The 23,107-nt window shown below is 38.2% G+C and overlaps 1 protein-coding gene across 1 annotated transcript in view; it reads left to right on the top strand.

Annotated features, from left to right (window-relative positions):
- The window catches only part of B4GALT6 (beta-1,4-galactosyltransferase 6), a 65,191-nt gene extending 59,599 nt beyond the window's left edge, over positions 1–5,592 (top strand). Inside the window, exons 7-9 of the mRNA XM_010380798.2 lie at positions 702–824; positions 1,437–1,538; positions 2,047–5,592. Coding sequence (XP_010379100.1) covers positions 702–824; positions 1,437–1,538; positions 2,047–2,194 — 373 coding nt within the window. The 3' untranslated portion in view covers positions 2,195–5,592. The remainder of the gene's footprint in view (positions 1–701; positions 825–1,436; positions 1,539–2,046) is intronic.
- The last annotated feature ends 17,515 nt before the right edge of the window (positions 5,593–23,107 follow it).

Below are 23,107 nucleotides of genomic sequence, written 5' to 3'. Positions count from 1 at the left end.
CACAGTTTAGCTAAGTAAAAATACAGTTTAGAAAAGTTTAAACACATTGCATCGTTTGACACATTCCTTGGAATATGAGTTAGGGAAGGGTAAGGAAAATAAAATCCAAATAAAAATATAGTTATTTCTGTAAATATCAATGCATTGAGAATGAATATATTTTTAACTATCCATAAATATTTTGAGAGTATAATCCTGACAGATAAGATCATTATAAAAGTAGGCAACTAGAAAATTAAATGCTAGAGTTGTCTTTTGTAATTGATATTTATCCTGCTTTATATCATAAATAATGCATTTATAGTTCAGTTAATTTTTTAAGTGTTACTATTTAGGAACATCTGACAGGCATTGACCATTATTAATATATTTAATCATGTTTACTTTTGTTGTCAAAATATACAATTTTGGGGGACTGGGTTTTGAGCCTTACAGGTTTTGTTTTGAGTCTTATTTGTATACTAAATATTAAATTTAGGTTTCCATAAGTGCTTTACGTTTAACATAATATATTTACATGTACTTGTTTCACTAGAATATAAAGATGTTGTGTATCTTGCTGTACTTCACATTTTCTAACGTAATTGTCTATATAGAATATAAAAGCATATTTTGCAAAGCACACAAAAGACTGAAACCTTCATTTCACATGGGAAACTATTATGATTTTATTTTTAGAATACTGTATCTTTCTTTTCTAGTCTTCCATATAAGGAATTTTTTGGTGGTGTAAGTGGGCTGACAGTGGAACAATTTAGAAAGATCAATGGTTTTCCTAATGCCTTCTGGGGATGGGGAGGAGAAGATGATGACCTTTGGAACAGGTATGTTGAGGTACAAATTGTTCACTAATAGAATTTTTATAAATCTTACTTATATTAGGTAAATTGTAATACTTATCTATTCCAAGAAGATTCTTCGGGATGGGAAATGTTTGAGTTTCTAAACCCTATTTTGTGTTTCTCCTTTTTTTCATTAAGACTGCTTTCTGAAATTACTGGCAACATATAGATTAGAGCAGCAGTCCCCAACTTTTTTGGCACCAGGGACCAGTCTCCTGGAAGATAATTTTTCCATGGACCCAGGAGGATGGTTTCGGGAGAAAACTGTTCCACCTCAGATCATCAGGCATTAGATTCTCATAAGGAGCACACAAACTAGACCCCTCACGTGTGCATTTACAATAGGGTTTGTGTTCCTCTGAAAATCTAATGCCGTTCGGTGATCTGACAGGAGGTGGAACTCAGGCAGTAATGATCACTCACCTCCTGCTGTGTGGCCCAGTTTTCAATAGGCCATAGACCTATACTGGTTTGTGGGCCAGGGGTTGGGGAACCCTGGATTAGAGCATTCTTTTGTGTTTTAAAATTGAGCTCACATAACCCATTTTCATGTTTTATTTCTCTATATTTTCATTTTCATATATGGTATTGTAGAGTTCACTATGCTGGATATAATGTAACCAGACCAGAGGGAGACTTAGGAAAATACAAGTCAATTCCTCATCACCATAGAGGTGAAGTCCAGTTTTTAGGACGGTAAGTTGAATGTCATCTTCAGATACCAAGGTTTCCAAAGCTGCTGAATATATGAAAGGTGAATTAAAATGCATTGAACCCCAAAAAAGCTGCTGAAGGGAATTTTCATAATGGAAGGAAAGCATTTTTTGCTGAAGGGAATCTTTACAGAAGGAAGCATTTTTGGTGCTTGTTTTGAAGAGATATGTATGTATTAATAAATATACATATTTACGTTAAAGAGCCTGGTTAACTATGTAAAAGTATTTCCATAACAAAACATAACATTTCATTTACTAAAAATGTCTAATTGTAAAAGTGCAAAATAATGTTTTCAGGTGGCATTTTTTGAGTAGTAAAATTGCTAATTTAGAATAATGGTTTAGAGATTCTTAAATTATACACCAGAACCAGAAATTGTAAAGAGCATTAAGTGCTTTAATTATGAGATGACCTTGAACACAGTCCTTATCAGTTTTCCTTTTTGAACATGTTTTGTTCCTTTTTTTTTTTTCCTCCAAAACTATAGGTATAAGTTACTAAGGTATTCCAAGGAGCGTCAGTACATCGATGGGTTGAACAATTTAATATATAGGCCAAAAATACTGGTTGATAGGTTGTATACAAACATATCTGTAAACCTCATGCCAGAGTTAGCTCCAATCGAAGACTATTAAAAGAAGTGGCTGTCGTGGCAAGATAGACCACAATGCTGCATCGTAAACTTGGAGCGCACTCTTAGTGGAGGTCAGCGATTGGCTGTGTCACAGTGCCCTTTTCCTTGAGAAGAGCCGGCAGTCCTCAGTGTTTACAGAGTGGGACTATATACAGTCACCCTTCTCTCACCCGTCCTCCCTGCTCTGAGACACACCCCTATGGCGAACATCGCAGAAACTGGAAGCCACTACTTAAGATTGGAAGTTAAGAGAGCTCCCTATGAAGAGAAAAATTTTTATACTAAAATCTATAATTTAATTCAAGAGAATGCTTTTATTTCTGTTTAAACATATTTTGTATATATGTGATATAAATTAATGTGTGCAAATTGTTGAAAAATTAGATGTGCTGCAGTTTTGCATGTAATCGGTTATACCTTTATTGGACTTTTATAGACATTTTTTATTTGCATGAAAAAAAACTCACTAAATTTGTGTCACTAAACAAAGGTTAACCCTTGTGTGAAATGAAGGAACTGTCAATAATTGACAGCCAACTAATACAGTAAACTGTTATACTAGTTTTGAGCTTTAGACCTCAGCCTTTTGTGTGGAAGAAGTCACAGCTTTCTTAGGCTTTAAAGGGAAAGAAGAAAGGACTTAAACAGCTTTTCTTCCTACTGGGATTACCTATGTTTTTCCTTGCTTGCAATCTCATCTGATTTTGCTAGAAATCACAACCATATTGTTTATGCATATTGCATGAGTATTACCAAGAAAATCTTAAAAGTTGTGATGTGACATGATATAAAGGACCTCTTTATGTTAAATGTCTTTCATGTATCTCTGGTGTGTCAGGGATTTTGTGCCTCAAAAAATGTTTCCAAGGTTGTGTGTTTATACTCTGTATTTTTTTTTAATTCACAGTAAACAGCACTTTTATTATTTCCAGTTCAGAAGAGCCAAAAAAAGTATCTTCATTTAAAAAGAAATCAAGTCAGTTTTTTAAAAAGAATGATCTATGGAAGAAAACCCAGTAGTGCTTATAATATACAAATGAATTATACTATTAGATAAGAATTAAATACTCTATTTTTATGAAGATAAATACTTAGTAGATAAAAACAAATTTTAAGTTTAGTTCTCAGACAGAACTTCACTTTTGGAAGGGACCCTTGAATGTTAGTTTCATTCAAATTATATTTTGTCTTTTTCACTTTTAAGAGATTATATCTCTGGTATTACTAAAATTTTCTTTCTGAAAGTATAATAGAATTATTAAATTACATCAGTTAATTTAAATAAAATACATCAGTTATTCAGTGCGCTGATGCTATTAAGTCTTCTATTTGTAGTATCTAAAAGTATAATTTAATAGAATTATCTTAAAATACATGATGAGTTATTCAGTGCACTGATGCTCTAATGTCTTCTATATGTAGTATCTTCTATGTTTGCATGATTGTCAGGGCTTTGTCCAGTTATCTTCATATGACTGTTCTCTGAAAAAAGGTCTTACTACCTGATATCAAGTACATATCTTAATATTGGATGAACTTTTCCACAGTAAAGCCAAACAGTATTTTTTTTTGAAAATTAGCAATTATAAAGATTCTTTAAAATATCTTGATATTTTCACAAATTTTAAACAAAAAATTAAATATCTATAAAATGAATCTTCAACAACAATGTTGAACAATAGAAATCTATATATGAGAGACGTTTGGATAATATTTGTTTGCCTCAAGGATTGTTTACCTAAAACAGAACTATGGTTATTTATCTCATATTGTAAGTTTTATTTTGAAGTGTCATTTTTATGGCAATATTGATAACACAAATGACCACAAACTAAATCATGAAATAATTGAATTCTTACACTTTGAGAAAATGGATAGCTTCTCTGTTATGATACCAAACAAAATATTTTCATATTTCTTAGAACTATTTCCAAAATATTTATATTTCAGTTTTTTTGTGGTACTCAAAATAATGAAAAATCAAACCTTCTGAAAATTACGATATTTGTACTTAATTTGTGTATCAGTTCATTTTCTGTTTCTATTACATAGTTTTTAAAGTCAATGAAAGATTGAGAATGTTAACATTTGTTGATCAATGTGGAGCTGTCCACATTCGGTATCTTTTCATTTTTATATATATTTTACAGTTTCAAGAAAACTTAGTACTACTAGTATCTGCCTTATTTTCTTAAGTCTGACGTTAATTTTTGTTTCAGGAGTGAGATATAAACACTTTTCTTTTTTTCCGTTTTGAATATGGTTTGTCATCCTGTGAAAACCACCTAATTAGTTTGCTTTTTGTTTGTTTGGTTTGCTTTTTTAGTGTAGACCTAAAATTATTTCTGCCTATAAATGGTGACCTTAATGTGTTTCTCTAAGTGACAGAGCTGTGCCCATTTATCTTCATTGTATGACAATAAATTATTACATAAAGATTAACAAATATATTGCAAATGCAAATTATCTTCTTTATAGTATGTTTGGAGGATTTATTAATGAGCATATATTGATTGCCTATTCCATATCCAGTGCAATGCTAGGTATGTCTATGGAAAGAGTGTTATTACTTCATTTCTAAACAAATGAAGTCAAGCAAATTGAGGTCTTTCTGAAATTATGAAGACATCCTCTGATAACTTACCTGTTGTATTTCCTAGTCTTTAAAGTCAAGAAACCCGTATATGTGGACTTAGGGCTACTAGGAGGTCCCTATGGCACTGACTGGAAAAATTACGTGGTGCTTTTCAACTACAGAAGTAATGACTAATGGGCCTGTCTGTAGAGAAGAAAAGGAAAAGAGTACACATTTGCTGTAACATGATATCTAATTCACAGTGGAGATAGTTAATTTTTTGCCAAAACTAGGGTTTTATGAGTATTTTTTAAATCTACATTTAAGTTTTTGTTTTTGTGAAAGGGTATTCAGTAAGAAAACTTTATAATATTAAGTAGATACAGTTATGTATTAAAAACTTCCTTATATACCCAGCCAAGATACTGATATCTGTTTTAAAACAAAGTGGAAAAATGTCCAATACAATATTCTCTTTCTGGAGGCTTCCTACAAGTGAAAGCAGATTTTGTCATTTTATTTGACCTTTGCTTGTCTTTGATATATTTCTTTATGTGTTTTTCAAAGAAATACTGTTCTAGATTTATTGTCTTGGATTTGCAAGTATGCCAGTGGAGAGAACTAAAATGGTCGTAGTACTGTTTATCAGAAGGAGGAAGTGTACTTAAGATTATTTTATTTATTTAGATGAAAGGCTTCTACATAAATGCACTGAAATACATGCTAGTAATTTCTTGTATCCCACTTTTCTTCTTTTTTTGCTTCTCATGGAAATGTTTGTACTTTTTTATCATTGTCTTTTATGAAATATAATGTTCTAAAGACTTTGTGTGAAGACGTAATTATTTTCCTTTCAGGAACTTTTTTGGGTTACCTGGGATTTTTGTTTGTTTGTTATCCTAAATTTTAAATGAATTATTGGTGAATATCTTGGTTGACACTAGGGTTGCAATATAAGCATAAGGTAACCACAGCTTAAATACATTTGAAGATCACTTTATTCCTTTATCTCAAAAGGTAGTATTTAAGTATTTTTCATTAGTGCAACAGTTAGTAATCTACTATATCAAGATAAATATTTAAGAATTCATTTTAGCATAAATTTTCTTCTCCCTGCACAACTTCAATAAATTCAGTTGGTGTGTTATGCTCAGTTTACTACGTGTTTTTCAGGTATCGATGATTTTTAAGGCAAAGAGCCAAATCAGAAATACCTAGGGACTAGATTTGTATTTGAGACTAGATTGTGAGATCGTGAGTTTTATCAACTATTTGTGAAATGAATTGTAATTACTTTATGTATAATATGATCTATAGGGATATTGTCACTGCATGTCACAACTAAAACCAGTCATTAAATCATAATCATTTAAAGCCATGAAATTTAGTCAGCTTAGTCTGCCCCACCTATGGTATTAATGTGTCCTCTGGTGAAAACATAGTAACTTCGTTTAATGATCGTGTGTGTGTGTGTGTGTGTGTGTGTGTGTGTGTGTGTGTGTGTGATTATTATATATTTTGTATATATGATCATTATATATACCTCCTTGATATCCTATATATGTACACACACACACTATACACACACACCTTTTGTGCTATCTTTAGACAAAGATTCAAGGTTGTTGGGTATATTCTGGACCAAAATATTATTTAGAGAAGTCTGTTTTTAAGGAGCATGTACTGTGTTGCTCTTGATTTAAATGACTTCAGAAAAAATGATTTGCCACTCAAGTATACAATGAAAAGAAAAAAAACAGTGTGAAAAATAAAACTTGCATCTTTCTCAACACATTCCCCTAACAGATTTTGGTTGCATGCCCTTGCTAATATAATTTTCCCAATTTTATCGGTTTAAGTGTGCTCTGAAGGATCTTGAGAGGTATCAGACATTACCTATCCTCAAGGAGTTTACGTCTTCTGTGTGTAAAACTGATGTAGCAGAAACACCTGAAGAACCATATGCCATCAAATGAGGGGCTCATTTCTGTCCTTTGCAAACGTTGGTTGTCTGTTTCACTAATTGAGGATCTTTGTAGGAGCAGCTTTTCTCCAGCACATATTTCTCAGCTATAAACATGTACTTCAGAAGGAGTTGTTGAGATAATTGTTCTTTTGCAGTAGACCTTAAAAATTTGCTTAAGGATTTTGCATAAGGTGGGCTCTGCGGAAGGTGGGGATTATAAGCAAATACTGTGGAATTTTTACTTATGACTTAGACTGATCTGAGTTTGAATCCAGGGGTCCTCTGCCATTATCTGTGAAACATTAACACATTTTCAAACGTCTGTTGTCCTCAGTTTCCTGTTCTCTCAATCAAGGATGATGTTCTGCCCGAGGATAATTCAAATGATTAAAAATAAGCTAACTGTAGTAGAGCACTCAGTGCCACTGTGTCAGTGTCTGATACAGGGAACAAAAACTTGGCTCATATTAAGTCAGTTTTTCAGCTTTAGGTTAGCAAGCTTTTCTTTCATGCACATTCTTGGCTTGTATTTAAAGAATGATACTGCATTCTTTAATTCAACTAGAAAATGAAGTCAGTGATTACCCTATATGTGATCATGTATGTGAACAATTAGTAAAACTGGCAAAAGTGTACAATTGAAATTTGTCAGTAATAGTCATAAGAAGAAATGTAGCAAATAGGAATCAGGGTCCCTTTCCTCACTGGGTTGTGTGGTTTTAGATGGCATGGAAAGCGCACATTATAATATGTAGTTCAAGGAAGGCATTTGGTAACTCAGAGCTTCTCCCAGTATCATACCGGAAGGAGTCAAATATCCCTGATGTGCTGGAGTCCTTGCTCTCTCTCTCTCTCTCCAACCTTGGCTTTTGAATTTGACTTTTCATACATATCTGCAGTTTCCTTGGAAGGTCCTTCCTCTGCCTTCCACTCGCCCTCTCTGGATCAATAACTCACTTTTAATAGTGTCCAATAGAATGTTTTGTGGTGATGAAGATGTTTTACGTCCATGCTGTCCAATGTAGTAGTCACTAGCCACATGACTCTCAAGCACTTGAGATGTCAGTAGTAAGGGTAAGGAACTCAATTTTTGATATTGTTAAATTTTAATCAGTGAAATGCAGCAGGCAATCTCTTGTACTTCTAGAGCTTTAACTCCACGGACCCACTAAGTATATACAGGAAATTCCTAAGCCTTTATCTCCAGCTCGGAATTATTATTAGCATCTGACTCGTTATCAATTTATTGGCCATCCCCACCTGTTTGTTCACAGAAACTTAAAATTCACCAGGTCCTTAGGTAAATGTATCAAATTCCTCTGCAAAACCTAGTCTTTTCTTGTATTCCCATCCCCTTAGCAAGTCAAGGCATGAATCTGAGTCATCCGCCCTTTTTCTCCTCCCCATGGTTAACATTACCTTTTAATTCTCTCTTCAACCTGCCTGGGTCTTTTGTTTCTTCAACAGCTGCCAAAAACCTTCCCAATCTGTTTGTTTGTTTAAGATAGGGTCTCACCGTATTGCCCAAGCTGGACTCAAACTCCTGGACTCAAGTGATCCACCTGCCTCACTCCATCTTTTCTCACTGCAAGGATATATCTTCTTCTTTGACTCCGTTTTCCATATTGCCACATAAATTGTCTCTTTTGAAATGCCACCTTGCTGAAAATCTTCCTGGGGCTTCCCACCGCCTACGGATAAGGTCCAGGTGTTTCTGCTTCTCATACGAGGCCCTTCATGATCTAAATTCTTGCCTCTCCAGGACGGATAGCTCATCTCTCATTCCTGTTCCATTCTTTCCATGCTTAGCTACCTATGGGCTGCTCCGAGTGGCCTCTTAACCGTTGCCTTTGTACACAATCTTCTGTATCTTATCCACCAGAGAACCTACTACATAGCTTTATTTTTTTTATTTTTTTGAGACAGGATCTGGCTTTCTTGCCCAGGCTGGAGTGCAGTGGCACCATCTTGGCTTACTGCAACCTTCTCCCAGGTTCAAGCGATTCTCCCGCTTCAGCCTCCTAAGTAGCTGGGATTACACAGGCACATGCCACGACACCCAGCTAATTTTTGTATTTTTTTTGTAGAGAAAGAGTTTCACTATGTTGCCCAGGCTGGTCTCAAACTCCTCAGCTCAAGTGATTGCCTGCCTCGTCCTCTCAAAGTGCTAGGATTACAGGTGTAAGCCACCAAGCTTGGCCTACACACCTCTTTGACTCAGTAAGCTCCTCTGGAACCCTTCCCTGGCCAACCAGTTTGCCACTCTCTCCTTTCACCTCTGCCCCCAGTACCTAAACGCTATTAAAAGCATGGCTTACACTGTTGCATGTGTTTGATTAACAAATTTTCTTTTCTCCCAAAGACTGCTAACTATCTGAGAATAGCAGTGTCTTATTTATTTTTGTACTTCTAGCATCTGGCATAGTACTCAATGAATGAGTGAGTCTGTCAGGGGAACACTTTGCCCTCTAATTAGGGAAGAACTAAATGGCATTCTAAATTACTGTTCTATTAAAACATATACCTCATCAGGAGATCGAGACCATCCTGACTAACACGGTGAAACCCTGTGTCTACTAAAAATACAAAAAATTGGCCGAGCATGGTGGCGGGTGCCTGTAGTCCCAGCTACTCGGGAGGCTGAGGTGGGAGAATGGCGTGAACCCGGGAGGCGGAGCTTGCAGTGAGCCGAGATCGTGCCGCTGTACTCCAGCCTGGGCGACAGGGCGAGACTCCGTCTCAAAAAAAAAAAAAAAAAAAGAAAAAGAAAAAAAAGAAAAAAAGAAAGAAAACCGTATACCTCATAGTTGATTGTTGATTGTGTTAGGTAGGATCAGTATCTTCATTAGGACTATGAAAGGCCGTTGTCAAAATGTGTGACACACCTGTGAATAAATCTGAATAGAGAGCCCTGCTCTTTTATACTCAACATAGTTTTAAAATTAAAAGGTATCTTCTAAGTCAGTTGATAGAGGTTAGTATGTAAGAGAAAAAATAGCAAAGAATTCATTGCCACGATCATTTTTATTGTTTTTTTAAAAAATCAAACATGAAAAGTGAAGTCGCCCTTCCCACAAAATATAGTGTTATGTGACCCTAATATTTTGATGAAAGATTAAAGAATGATACTGCATTCTTTAATGCAACTAGAAAATGAAGTCAGTGATTACCCTATATGTGATCGTGTATGTGAACAATTTAGTAAAACTGGCAAAAGTGTACAATTGAAATTTGTCAGTAATAGTCATAAGAAGAAATGCAGCAAATGGGAATCAGGGTCCCTTTCCTCACTGGGTTGTGTGATTTTAGATGGCATGGAAAGCACATGAGAGCAGATTGTGAAAACACCTATTTGGCTTATCAAAGAGAAAGTGTTAATTTATCTCTGGAGTGTAATTTTCATCTGAGGTAGTTTTAGCAATGTATCCAGTTAATTTCCAAGGATTATTAGATGTTGTTCACACAGTTCTCCCTCCCCTTCCACCCCTCTGTTGCCTGCTTTTCCTTCTGCCTTCTCTTCCACCACTGTCTTTGTCAGAATCAGTAACAATCGTGATGGCTATTAATTCTTCGTTAAATCCTGTTGAGTGTTTTTGTTTCAGCAGAACAGGGTCACTATGGTAACTAGATTCCCCTTTTATTATTCTTTTTCCCTTGCCCTTGGTATGAATGTCATTTTGCATAGGGTAATTATGCAGCCTTTTAGCCTATTTAGCAACTCGGGTAGGCTTGTCTTTATTCTAACACCAATAATTTTTAATCATTTATTAACACACTACGTCTCAGCATTGTGCTTAGTGTTGGGGGAATGGGGGTAAATGAGATACAGTTTTTTTCCAAGTAGCCCATAACCAAGAAAGGGAGATGCTTGCCATGGGCTTCTCAAAAGGGCCAACCCCCTTTTCTTCTAAATGTTTTACAGCCTACTTGTAAACCTGATGGAAAATTGGGCGAAAGTCTTGGACAGGTCCCATAAAAGAAGGAAAGCTTCCAGAGTTCTACCTTAGGCTGTGTAAGGGAGGGGCCTCGTCTGGTTACCGCAGAGAGGGTGTGAGTGAGGGTGGGAAACAGATCATCCACAGCACTGCTTGTTGGGGCAGAGGAGGGGCATAGCTTCTTTGCTGGTGCCGCTCTGTAGAACAGACAGGTATGGATAAAAGGGATGCTCTTCACTATTTACAATAGCAAAGACTTGGAACCAACCCAGATGCCCATCAATGATAGACTGGATAAAGAAAATGTGGCACATATACACCATGGAATACCATGCAGCCATGAAACAGAATGAGTTAATGTCCTTTGCAGGGACATGGATGAAGCTGGAAACCATTCTCAGCAAACTAACACAGGAACAGAAAACTAAATGCCACATGGTCTCACTCATAAGTGGGAGTTGAACAATGAGAACACACGGACACAGGGAGGGGAACAACACACACTTGGGCCTGTCAGGGGCGCTGCGGGGGAGGTATGGAGAGGGAGGGAGAGCATTAGAACAAATACCTAATGCATGCGGGGCTTAAAACCTAGATGACGGGTTGATAAGTGCAGCACACCACCATGGCCTGGCTATACCTGTGTAACAAACCTGCACATTCTGCACATGTATTCTGCAGCTTAAATAAATATATTTTAAAAGGGGCAGCTCTTTTTTAAGTTCTTAGAGCATGTTTTAAGTCCTTATACTTAGAGCATGTTTTTCTTGGGGGATTTTAAAAATCTGCCTTATTGCCATTTCTGGGGTGCGGATGTTCTATTAAGTGATAGATATCTCTAGCACCCAGGCTGGGATGTTAAGGAGGCCTGAAGAAACCCAAGTTGCTCACAGCTGAGTTCCTCCAGTTCACATGTCCCTAGTCAGTGTGCTTTCTTCACTGCACCTTTCAGAGTCTTCTGGTAGGTTACTTATGCGTTTTGTATAGGGTGTAGGGGTTTTTTTGTGTTTTTTTTTGGTCATTACTGGGAAGAGTAAATGTAATTTACACCATCGTATTCAACCCACATAAAAATGTCATAAAAAGTAAGGTCAGGATCTATTCTATATCTTGACTGTATCAATGTCAATAGTGTGGCTGTGACATCCTGCTATAGTTTGGCAAGGTGTTGCCAGCAGGAGGACTAGGTAAAGGGTATCCAGGATCTCGCTATTATTTCTTACAACTGAGTGTGAATCCACAATCATCTCAATTAAAAATTTATTTTAAAAAGAGGTTTATGGTCCTGTATGAAAGATGACCAGCTCCACTTAAAGTAAGAGAGATGCAGATTTGAATTACTCACAGGTATCAATTCTGACCTGTCAGATTGGCAAAAATCCAAATGTTTCATGAACACTGTTGACAAGGCTGTGGAGAGTCTGGGACTGTCATACATTGCTGGTCATGTATTGCCTGCTCTTGTCACCACCTCTGTGGAGGGAAAATGGGCAAAATCCAACAAAATTACTAAAGCATTTACCTTTTGTCCCAGGAATCCTCTTTCAGGCATGTACCCTAAAGAAACATCTCTATTAGATATGAAACAACAGATGTTCAAGTTTATGGACACATTGTTTAGCAAAAGATTGGAAGCACTTGAATGTCTATCCAGAGAGGACTGATTGAATAAGCTCTGTTTACCCACACAGTGGAGCACTTTGAAGCCATGTAAAGAGGGCTGGGGGGTATTAAAGTTTTAAACACAAACACATTGACTTTTCTGTCCACAGCCTAAAGGACTTCATTGCTTCTAAGTGAAAAGAATATGGCATTAATTTTATAGTATATTTTTATAAGGAAATAAAAGCTATCCAAATGCATATTAGGACTCATTGGGGGAAATGATGGAGTATTTTTTTAATAATGGTTTTTAGTAGCTACTTATCTAAAAACTTCTTTTAGAAGTTTGACTTATTTCCTGGGAGTAAATGTAATTTTTTTCCTCCAGGCCCAGAAGCTAAAGTATTTTAATTACTAATCGCATTGGGGGAACAAATTGAGTAGAAATCATGAAATCACAGATCAGGAAGGGAACTTTAAAGTCATCTAGTTTATTTCCCTTACTTTTTATTAGATATTAATGATAACGAGAAGAAATACAAGGGAAATTTACCACCCTTTCACCGGGCGATTGTAACAGCCTTTCGGCTCCACTCATTCAGTTTCCCCCAGCCGCAAGACTGCACTTGGGAAAGCATCAGTCAGATCGTCATTACCCTTCTTACCTTCACCAGCTTCCCCATGACACACAAGCTCTTTAATTTCTTAGCATAGCCCTTCAGTCTTCTGCCATTTCCAAGGAAATATCCAAGCCTCTAACTAAACCGAATTGGCTCGCCTTTCTCTGAATATTGCAGTTCTGTCTCAAATCTTAGTCCCTCTGCAGTTTCTTCGCTCCAGGAATGACTTTTTCCTAGTTATTTGCCTGGTACCTCCTACTTAGCTTTTAAGAACTAACACAAATGTCCCCTCCTCCTCCGTGAAGCCTCCAGGCCCCCGGGAATTAGAAAACATTTTCCTCTTGTGCTACCATAGTATTTGAAGTATTTCCATGACAATGCTTTCCTTCTCCCTCCCTCCTTTCCTCTCTCTCTCTCCCACTCTTCCTCCTTCCTTTCTCTTTCTTCTCTCTCCCTTCTTTCTTTTTTCCCTCCCTCCCTCACATTCCTCTTTCTCTTTTTCTTTCTTTAATCCCTCCCTCCCTCCCTTCCCTCCTTCCCTCCCTCCCTTCCCTCCTTCCCTCCCTCCCTCCCTTCCCTCCCTCCCCCCTTCCCTCCTTCCCTCCCTCCCCCCTTCCCTCCTTCCCTCCCTCCCTTCCCTCCTTCCCTCCCTCCCTCCCCTCCTTCCCTCCCTCCCTCCCTTTCCTCCCTCCCCCTTCCCTGCCTTCCCTCCCTCTCTTCACTCCTTCCCTCCCTCCCTTCCCTCCTTCCCTCCCTCCCTCCCTTCCCTCCTTCCCTCCCTCCCTCCCTTCCCTCCTTCCCTCCCTTCCCTCCTTCCCCTCCCCTCCCCCTCCCTCCCCTCCCTCCCTCCCTCCCTCCCTTCCTTCCTTCCTTCCTTCCTTCCTTCCTTCCTTCCTTCCTTCCTTCCTCTTTTTTTCCTTCTTTCCTTCCGTTCCTTCTTTCCATTGCTAAGAATGTTCCTTGCCAACAGGCCTTGTGTCTCCATACAACTTTATAGCTCCAGCACTTGGAACAGAGTAGGTGTTCAATTAATGTAGGTTGAATGAATGAATCCATCTATGCTGTTTTAGGCCGAATAATTGCCCCTCAGAGCTGTCCACATGCGAATTCTCAGGACCTGTGAATATGTTACCTGACATGATAAAAGGGATTTTGTATATGTGATTAAATTAAGGATCATAAACTGGGGAGATAATCTTGGATTTTTTAGGTGACCCAATATAATTACGAGGGTTCCTACAAGAAGGGGTCATAAACCAAGGAATGCAAGTTGCCTCTAGAAGCTGGAAAAGGCAGGGATATTGATTCTCTCCAAAGCATCCAGAATGAACACAGCCCTGCCAACACTAATTTTAGACTTCTGACCTCCAGAGGTGTAAGACGACCATTTTGTGTTGTTTTAAGCTACTGAATTTGTGGTAACTTGTTACGGTAACAGTAGGAAACTAATACACATGCCTATACAAGTTAACAAGTCACAGTCCCTTTGGACTATTAGACATACTTTATAAAATCGTCTATTAAAGGACACAGACAATACACACAAAAAATAAAAGACATGGAGAAATGGCCACCTTCAGTAATTAAGTGAAAGTTAAGATAATTATGAGATATAATGGTATGTCTGTTAAAGTGACAAAATATTATCAATAAGCAGCACTGGTAAGGCCATAATGCCATAGAACTTATTATATTAATGTGTTCATACACTAATATTACTTCAAACAGTAATAGATACAGCTCTTGAGAATGTATTATGTACCATACATTGTTTTAAGTCCCTTGACACGTATTATGACAACTGGTTTCCAAAGTAACTCTCTGGAGTAGGTGCTATGATTACTCCCATTTTACAAATGGAAAAAAACAAAAAAACAACAAAAAAAGAAAGCTTATGTAATCTGTACAAGATAGTAACAAGAGAATACTATTTGCGAGAATGGAGCCAAGACTTCTTCCCAAGTAGTTTGATACCCAAGGCCTTGTTTTGTCTAGGAGTTGTATACGCCTAGAAATGTTAGGTCATTCACTTAATATTTCAAATTCAACAAAAGGAAAGAGCTGTATGCTGCATAAATCTGTTAATTGCAGCACTAATTACAAATACAAAAAACTAAGTATGTATCACATTATTATATGTATCATATATAAGTATGATTAGACAATCACAGGGTTGTCTAAGTACAGAATATAAACAAGATGGTAATTTTTTCAAAAAATGAAAATTATAAAGATTACAGAGAAACATGGGAAATTGGTTATGATAAAATCATTAAAGCATAAAAATAACAGTTATGATTGCAACTTTACATAAACATTTTTTATAATCTATTAATAAAAAACATTCTACTGTGATAAAACCATGGGTTACTATATTTTTAATTTCTTTAACATGATTAAATTCTTTTCAAGAGGAGTATAATAAAATAGTTACCTTTGAAAAAATTCTGACAATTTTGTTCTCAATAAATCATAGGATTGACTCTTTCAATTTAATGTTTTGTGTGAGGAGAAAGCCTATTTCAGATCCATTACTGATTTCTTTGTACTTCCTTTTATCTTACTAAAGAGAAGATGATGAATATTTTTATAGCTGTATCGGTTAAGACTTTCTTGGTCATAAGTAACGAAATAACTGAATCAAACTCACTTTAAAAAGGAAACTCTTTAGTTAATGCGGTGAACATTCCAGAAATAGTCAGTGCTTCAGCCACTCAGCAGTGTCATCAAGACTGGCTTTCTCTCTTCCTGGAACTGCCCCCTCTCCCGAGGATGGCTTCCCTCGTAGTCCTAGGACGGCTGCCAGCACCTGCCAGGGCTGCCTTTGACCAGGGACGTACCACATTTTTATCTATTCATAAAAGAGAAGTCCTGGGTTTCCCTCTGATTGGGCCATTTCAGATCCCTGCCATCCCTAAACCAAGTGCATGGCAAAGATGATGAGACTTCCCTGATTTAGACCAATGAGTTCCTCACTCCCATTCCCCTCCTCCTGGAGCTATGGCTGAGATCATTTTCATTCCTACTCAGTGGGAGAAGAATGAATGGGATGGACGCTGGTGTTACAGCTATAATGTCCCTTATGGAGCATTTGTGAATTTCCCTTTTTTTGTGTTTACCTTTTACAGAGGACTCCCAGGCAAGGTGCTGACTCTCTGTGAGGCTCCCAAATCCCTATGTAGGACTCCCATTCCCCGTGCAGGCCCAACTAGCCCAGCAGTGCCTGGGTCCAGGCAGTTCTCCCATCTCTTGCTGCTTCTCTGTGAAGAGGCCTAGAAGAGCAGAGGGTCTCTGCCAGTTCAGCTCCCTCAACCAACACCTTCTTAGCAGGTTTTGGTTGTTGTTTTGAGAGGCAACCCTTGTTGTTTTGATTCTGGCCCTAGTCAGGACACTTTAAATAGACTGGTTCTATTTTGAAATATTCACAGTGATTAAGTTGTTGAAATCAATCCATGGATGCAGAACCTGCCAGTCGAAATTTGAACAAGGTTACCCACAAGAACTGGTAGTTTTCTAGTGTTTCCCAACAAAATGGTCAATCTCTCATATACTGGTGGGTCATGATGCCATTTCTCACATCTTAGCAAGAGGAAAAACAACAGCCTCATAAAACCCATGGGCTCAGGAAGGGTTCAGATGAGAGCTATTTGCCTACCTGGAGTCAAACCTCTCATTCCTTCCTTCCTTCCAAGAATGCTGCTCCATCCTGCTCACATATTTATTGAGCATGGACTGTGTGCTAGACACTGTTCTCCAGAGACTTGGAAATGGATTCCCATATCTTTTCTAATACACTTTCCTAATGAAGCCAAGAGTAGTGTTTCTTTTTTTTTTTTTTGTTTGTTTGTTTTTTTTTGTTTTTTTTTTTTTTTTTGTTTGTTTTCTTTTTCTAAGAGTAGTGTTTCTTGAGCTCAGCACAAGTCCTTCTTCAGGCAGTGACCCAGGCTCTGAGTTCAGCCTCAGCATGTTCTCCTGAAGCCTGTTACTGCGCTTCCACACCATGCCTTATACCCAGTACCACCACCTTCCGTCTCCTGGGGAGTAAAATTAATGGCAGCAACGGCAGGTGGGTGACCGCTGAGCCTGGAGGGAAGCTCCACACAAGTGTTGGTTTAAGAAAGCCTGCATGTGACCCGTCTCTCCTTCAGCACTTGCATTGATTGCCAAAGATGAATTACCATCTGCCTTGGCTTTAAATTAACTGGGGCAGTTCTAACCCAGAGAGAATGGGGAGCCAGGAAAATGGAATTGATTCTAAGCTTATTTCCATTTTGAAAGGCAGTAAGAAGATGTAATGGGGCTCAGGGAGGGGTGTGTTCTATGAAGTGTGAAGGCAGAGGAAGGAATTGGCTGTAAAACTAAGGGGTTGGGTGGGAAATAAACATTCTTAGGAAGTGCTGCCTGTGCTGTAGCTCTTGGTGGACAAAATGCAGTTAGAGGCATAAAGACTCCTAAATTTTCTTGTTTGACAGGTGCTATCAAAATGTTTCAGGAGGTATTTGTGATTTGTGATTAGGCTTTGTGATTTTTGTTTTCAGAAGATATCTCAATATTAGTGTTTTTTGTTTTTGGGCTGTGTGTGTGTACACATAGTGCCAGCTTCAAAGCTATGAGATTGGAAACTGCCTGATTACCCCAGGCTCAGTGTAGCTAAAATTGGACTCATTATCTCTGACTGCAAATCTGTTCTTCTGCTCGTATCCCTGAACTCAGTTACTCTCTCATCCATTCACACGATTAGCCAGGACGGAAGCCCGAGGCTTCCTAGACTCCTCTCATTCTCTCACAGCCCACAACAAAGCTATCATCACTCATCTGCTGATTTTCTATTCAAATACCTCTATAGACATCGAGGAAAAGAAGGAAATACTTAAACATCCTGGTATCTGAGAAGTGGCCTCAATGTTATTACAAGCTAATCTGGCTCTCTCCTAGCTGAGCTGTGTTGATCCCTTGGATGTAATCTCACAGAACATCAACACCAAACAAGGTCGCTCTCAGGCCATGACAACATAAGACAAAAACAAAAATCACTGTGAAACCCACAAAATACCAAATGTCACCCTCCCACTAAAATGAGTAACTGCTGCTGCTTTACAAATCACGCCTTTATCTCTACTCTGGTCTGCCCTTCCTGTAGAAGTGCTTGAGATACCCAATCATAGAATTATCCCCAGTTCCTTAGACTCTCCCCAAAGTCACCCAACCAAAGCCTGAGTCCTCTAATAGGTTTTTTTCTAACACCCTCTTAGTGAGATGCCACACGGTTTCCCATGGAATATGCTTTCTCTTGCTGGAAGGAGTAATAAACCCAACTGATTCAACCGCATAGATGTGTTCCTGGGGCATGTGGACTGTGTAGCGTATTGACACCATTCTCTCCTTTCCATTTCTAGTTAAATCCTGTTTTTTTTTTTTTTTTTTTATCATCACCAGCCTTTATTATCATCAGCAACAACATCCTGTGTAGTTTTCCAGGTTCCATTGTCCTTCCCCTCTCAGCCTTTTTCACGCTACCATGAGATTACCTCACCCACCCTCACCAGTGGATTGTGTGAAACTTTTTGTTTATCAAAAATGGGCCACGGAATATAATGTATTTACAACATAAACTCCTAGATATTATGCACTGAGAAGAACACAATATCATTTCTGTAATATTCTTGCCAAAAATGCATAATCCCATTTCAGTCATGAGAAAAACATCAGGCAAATCCAAATTAAAGGATACTCTCAAAATAACTGATCAGTACTCTTCAAAAATGTCAGTCATGAAAGACAAGTGTTGTAAGTTGAATTGTGATCCCCCAAAACAGATAAACACATTCTAACCCCTAGTAACTCAGTGTGTGACCTTATTTGGAAATAGAGCTGCTGCAGATATAATTCACCAAGACAGAGTCATGCATGTCACAAAAAAACAGATACTACATGATTCTACTTACGTGCAACTGAAGTAGTCGAATTTATAGAAACAGAAAGGAAAACGGAGGTTACCAGGGGCTGAGGGGAGAGAGTAAAGACGAGTTGTTGTTTAATGAGTATAGAGTTTCAAATTTGCAAGATGACAAACTCCTGGAAATCTGTTTCACTACTATGTAAATATACTTAACGCTACTGAACTGCACACTGAAAAATTAAGACGGTAAATTTCTTGTTACATTTAAAAAATTAGATATATACATATACATGTGTATAAATGTATATTGATTTTAAAAGATGAGATCATGCTGTTTAGGGTGGCCTCTAGTCCAATATGGCTAGTGTCCTTATGAGAAGATAGCCATGTGAAGGCAAAGACACACAGGGAGACTGCCCTGTGACAACAGAGGCAGAGATTGGAGTGATGTAGCTGCAAGCCCAGGAAGCTTTGAAGAAGCAAGGAAGGATTATCCTCTACAGATTTCAGAGACAGCACAGCCCTGCCAACATTTTGATTTTGGACTTCCGGCCTCTAGAACTGTGAGATAATACATTCTTGTTGTTTTAAGCCACCTTGTTTGTTACTTGTTATAGCAGCTCTAGAAAAATGCTGCAGCAAAGAAAGACTGAGAAGCTGTTATAGGTTGGATGAAACTAAAACGTGTTTCTATCAGTGTTCTTTTCCTGGTTTTGATAATTGCACTATGGTCATGTAAGGGGTTAATATTAAGAGAAGTTTGGTAAAGAGCTCTATGTACTATTTTTCTAACTTCTTTGAAAGGCTAAAACTAGTTCAAAATGAGGCCGGGCGCGGTGGCTCAAGCCTGTAATCCCAGCACTTTGGGAGGCCGAGACGGGCGGATCATGAGGTCAGGAGATCGAGACCATCCTGGCTAATACGGTGAAACCCCGTCTCTACTAAAAAATACAAAACACTAGCCGGGCGACGAGGCGGGCGCCTGTAGTCCCAGCTACTCGGGAGGCGGAGGCAGGAGAATGGCGTAAACCCGGGAGGCGGAGCTTGCAGTGAGCTGAGAGCCGGCCACTGCACTCCAGCCTGGGCGGCGGAGCAAGACTCTGTCTCAAAAAAAAAAAAAAAAAAAAAAAAAAAAAAAAACTAGTTCAAAATGAAAAGTTAAATAAACATGGTATCTTAGGCTGTTTGTGCTGCTATAACAAAATACTTTAGACTGGGTAACTTATAAAGAACAGAAAGCTATTTTGTACAGTTCTGGGGACTGTGAAGTCCAAGATCAAGGTGCCAGCTGGTAAAGGCCCAGTCTCTGCTTCCACGATGGTACTTTGGTGCTGTGTCCTCCAAAAACGGAGAGATGCTGTGCCCTCACATTTTGGAAGGGGGAAGGGCAAGAGAGCTGAAGCCTATGTGAATTGTCTTATATAAAGGCCTTAATCACATTCCTGAGGGAGGAGCCCTTATGGCCTAATCACTTCTTAAAAGTTCCACCTTTTAATACAGGCATCTGCAATCTGAAAATCTGAAATCTGAAACGCTCCAAAAGCCAAAACATTTTGAGCTCCAACAGAATGCTCAAAGGAAATGTTGAGTGGAGCACTTTGGACTTCGAATTTTCAGGTTAGGGATGTTCAACCAATATCATGCAAATACTCAAAAACTGGAAAAAAAATCTGAAGTCTGAAGCACTTCTGGTCCCAAGTATTTCAAATTATTCAAATAGTACCATCACATTGGCAACACCTGAATTTTGGAGGGAATACAATCAAACCATAGCACATTGTATAGATTTTATAAAAAATAAGAAACACTGATTTGGAATACTAATCTAACCTGCAATTGATGTGGGAGAAACAACTCCTCTACGTTGCTTTCACTAACAGAGTGCCTGGCCTGACATACAAGGGGCAAGGTTCACAAGCTATCCACATCCATCAAGCTGCCCTCTGCTCCCTGACCTGGGTTCTCCGGCAGTACTGACCACACGTGCTCGTTTCCATGCCTCCCCTGTTTCACATGACTCCATTCATCTATTATATAGTCTCCAGTAATTTCTCTTTTGTCCTTAGGCAGCACCACTCCACAGCTGCTTCTTATTCGGCTCCCAAAGCACAGCCCTGGGTTCTGGGAAGGAGGAGAAGATGGCTAGAGAGAGAGAGACAAACACATTTAAAGGTAGGGACTAAGTGTGCATCCTAGTTTTTTTTTTTTTTTTTTTTTTTTGATGTTTACATCTAAAACAATAAGAAAAAATAGTCCCATCTTTGGCATTGCTTCCACCTCCAAAACTGCTGAATATCTGTTCTTATCTCAGAAATGATTTTCCAGGTTTTGGCAATCAAGCATCTTGAAATATCAGGATGGTTAATGGGAAAAAATCACCAGTCAACTTCTGTATGTGACCAGACCAATGATTTTTATCTGTAAAGTCTAGGTTCATAGTCTCAGGGCATCTACTGATTTCAATGGGGATCCCTGGTTCCCTAAAGATAGAATATGTGGCAAAGGAGAGCCTTTAGAAGACATAATTGTGAAATAGCCTCTCACATATAAGTGTCTCATTCAAATATTACGTTTATTTGAGTGTGCCTTACATAGACATCATATATAGCTTTTTCTTCTTGTTAAAAAGGGCAGGGACATTTTATGAGAATGAATACCCTTCTTTTAAATGACATTGTTGTTTAAACTCTCCCCCTCAATATTCACACACAAACACACTCACACCGTTATAGAAAGGAGTTGTAACACAGAGGATACATGCAGTAGTGTGCTGGAATCAGCAACTAATGGTTTATTTTAAATTTTCAGAAATTTCGTGAGCTGGTTATTGAACACAGCATTAACTTACATTCAAACAAAGGTAATAAACAGTCAAATCTTATTGCTTCCTAACTACCCTACTGGTACTCTCGAGGCTATTTCTATCATTGTATCTGTATAGTGGAAATACTACACTAGACTTCTATACAACTCTTCCCAGCTGTGCATTTAGTGACATCGTGGTGGTAGTTTGAAATTGCCATGGTGAGATTGTTTTTACCGTGAAAATTGGCAAACATAACAAACCTGAGCTAGCTTTTTTTCTCCAAAGAGCCAGTTAAACATTTACCGTCCACCGTACCCACAGCACACACACCTTCTTTACAAAGACTGACTATTGGGATACAAGTGATTGATTCACAAGGTAGAAAGTTCACACAGGTAAATGGGATCAGAACCTCATCATTCATCCCCCTGTCAGGCATTGGTTACTTTTTAATCTACCTCATGATTTTTCCCTGAGGAATGCAAATCAGACCTCTTTCCATCACATACACATTTTAAGATCTGACGTGCATTCCTTTTCCTGCATTTCTATGTCTGCCTCCCTAATGCAATGTCACATCAACTCAAATCTTCATTGCTACAAATGTGTCACTGTGATTCCTCTACCTTCTCCCAATCAGTCCTGTGACGTTCATTCTACAAATTTTGTTTTGCTTTTTAAATTCATCCCCTCAAGCATTTATCCTTTGAGTCGCAAATAATCCAATTACCTTCTTTAAGTAATTCTAAAATATACAGTTAAGTTATTATTGACTATAGTCACCCGGTTATACTATCGAATAGTAGGTCTTATTCATTCTGTCTGTTTTTTGTACCCATTAACCATCCCTGCCTCCCCCCAGCCCCACACTGTCCTTCATAGCTTCTGGTAACTATCCTTCTATTCTCTATGTTCATGAGTTCACTTGTTTTGATTTTCAGATCTTACAAATAAGTGAGAACATGCGTTGTTTGTCTTTCTGTGCCTGGCTTATTTCACTTAACATAATAATCTCCAGTTCCATCCACTTTGTTGCAAATGGCTGGATCTTATGGCTGAATAGTGATCCGTTGTGTATATGAACCTCATTTTCTTTATCTATTCATCTGTTGGTGGCCACTTGGGTTGCTTCCAAATCTTAGATATTGTCCACAGCACTGCAACAAACAGAGGAGTGAGTGCAGAGTTCTCTTTGATATACTGATTTCCTTTCTTTTGGGGATGTACCCAACAGTGGGATTGCTGGATCATGTGGTAGCTGAATGTTTAGCTTTTTGAGGAACCTCCAGACTGTCCTCTATAGTGGTTGTAATAATTTACATTACCACCAACAGTGTACGAAGCTTCCCTTTTCTCCACATTCGTTATTATTTATTTTATTTTTATTTTTTATTTCCATAGGTTTTTGGGGAACAGGTGGTATTTGGTTAAACGATTAAGTTCTTTAGTGGCAATTTCTGAGATTTAGGCGCACCCATCACTAGAGCAGTATACACTGTATGCGATTTGTA

The sequence above is a fragment of the Rhinopithecus roxellana genome, chromosome 21 (genome assembly GCF_007565055.1).
Source record: "Rhinopithecus roxellana isolate Shanxi Qingling chromosome 21, ASM756505v1, whole genome shotgun sequence".
In the NCBI taxonomy this organism is placed as follows: Eukaryota; Metazoa; Chordata; class Mammalia; order Primates; family Cercopithecidae; genus Rhinopithecus; species Rhinopithecus roxellana.
The sequence above is the reverse complement of the archived record's forward strand: the minus strand, read 5'-3'. Positions and strand labels throughout refer to the sequence as shown.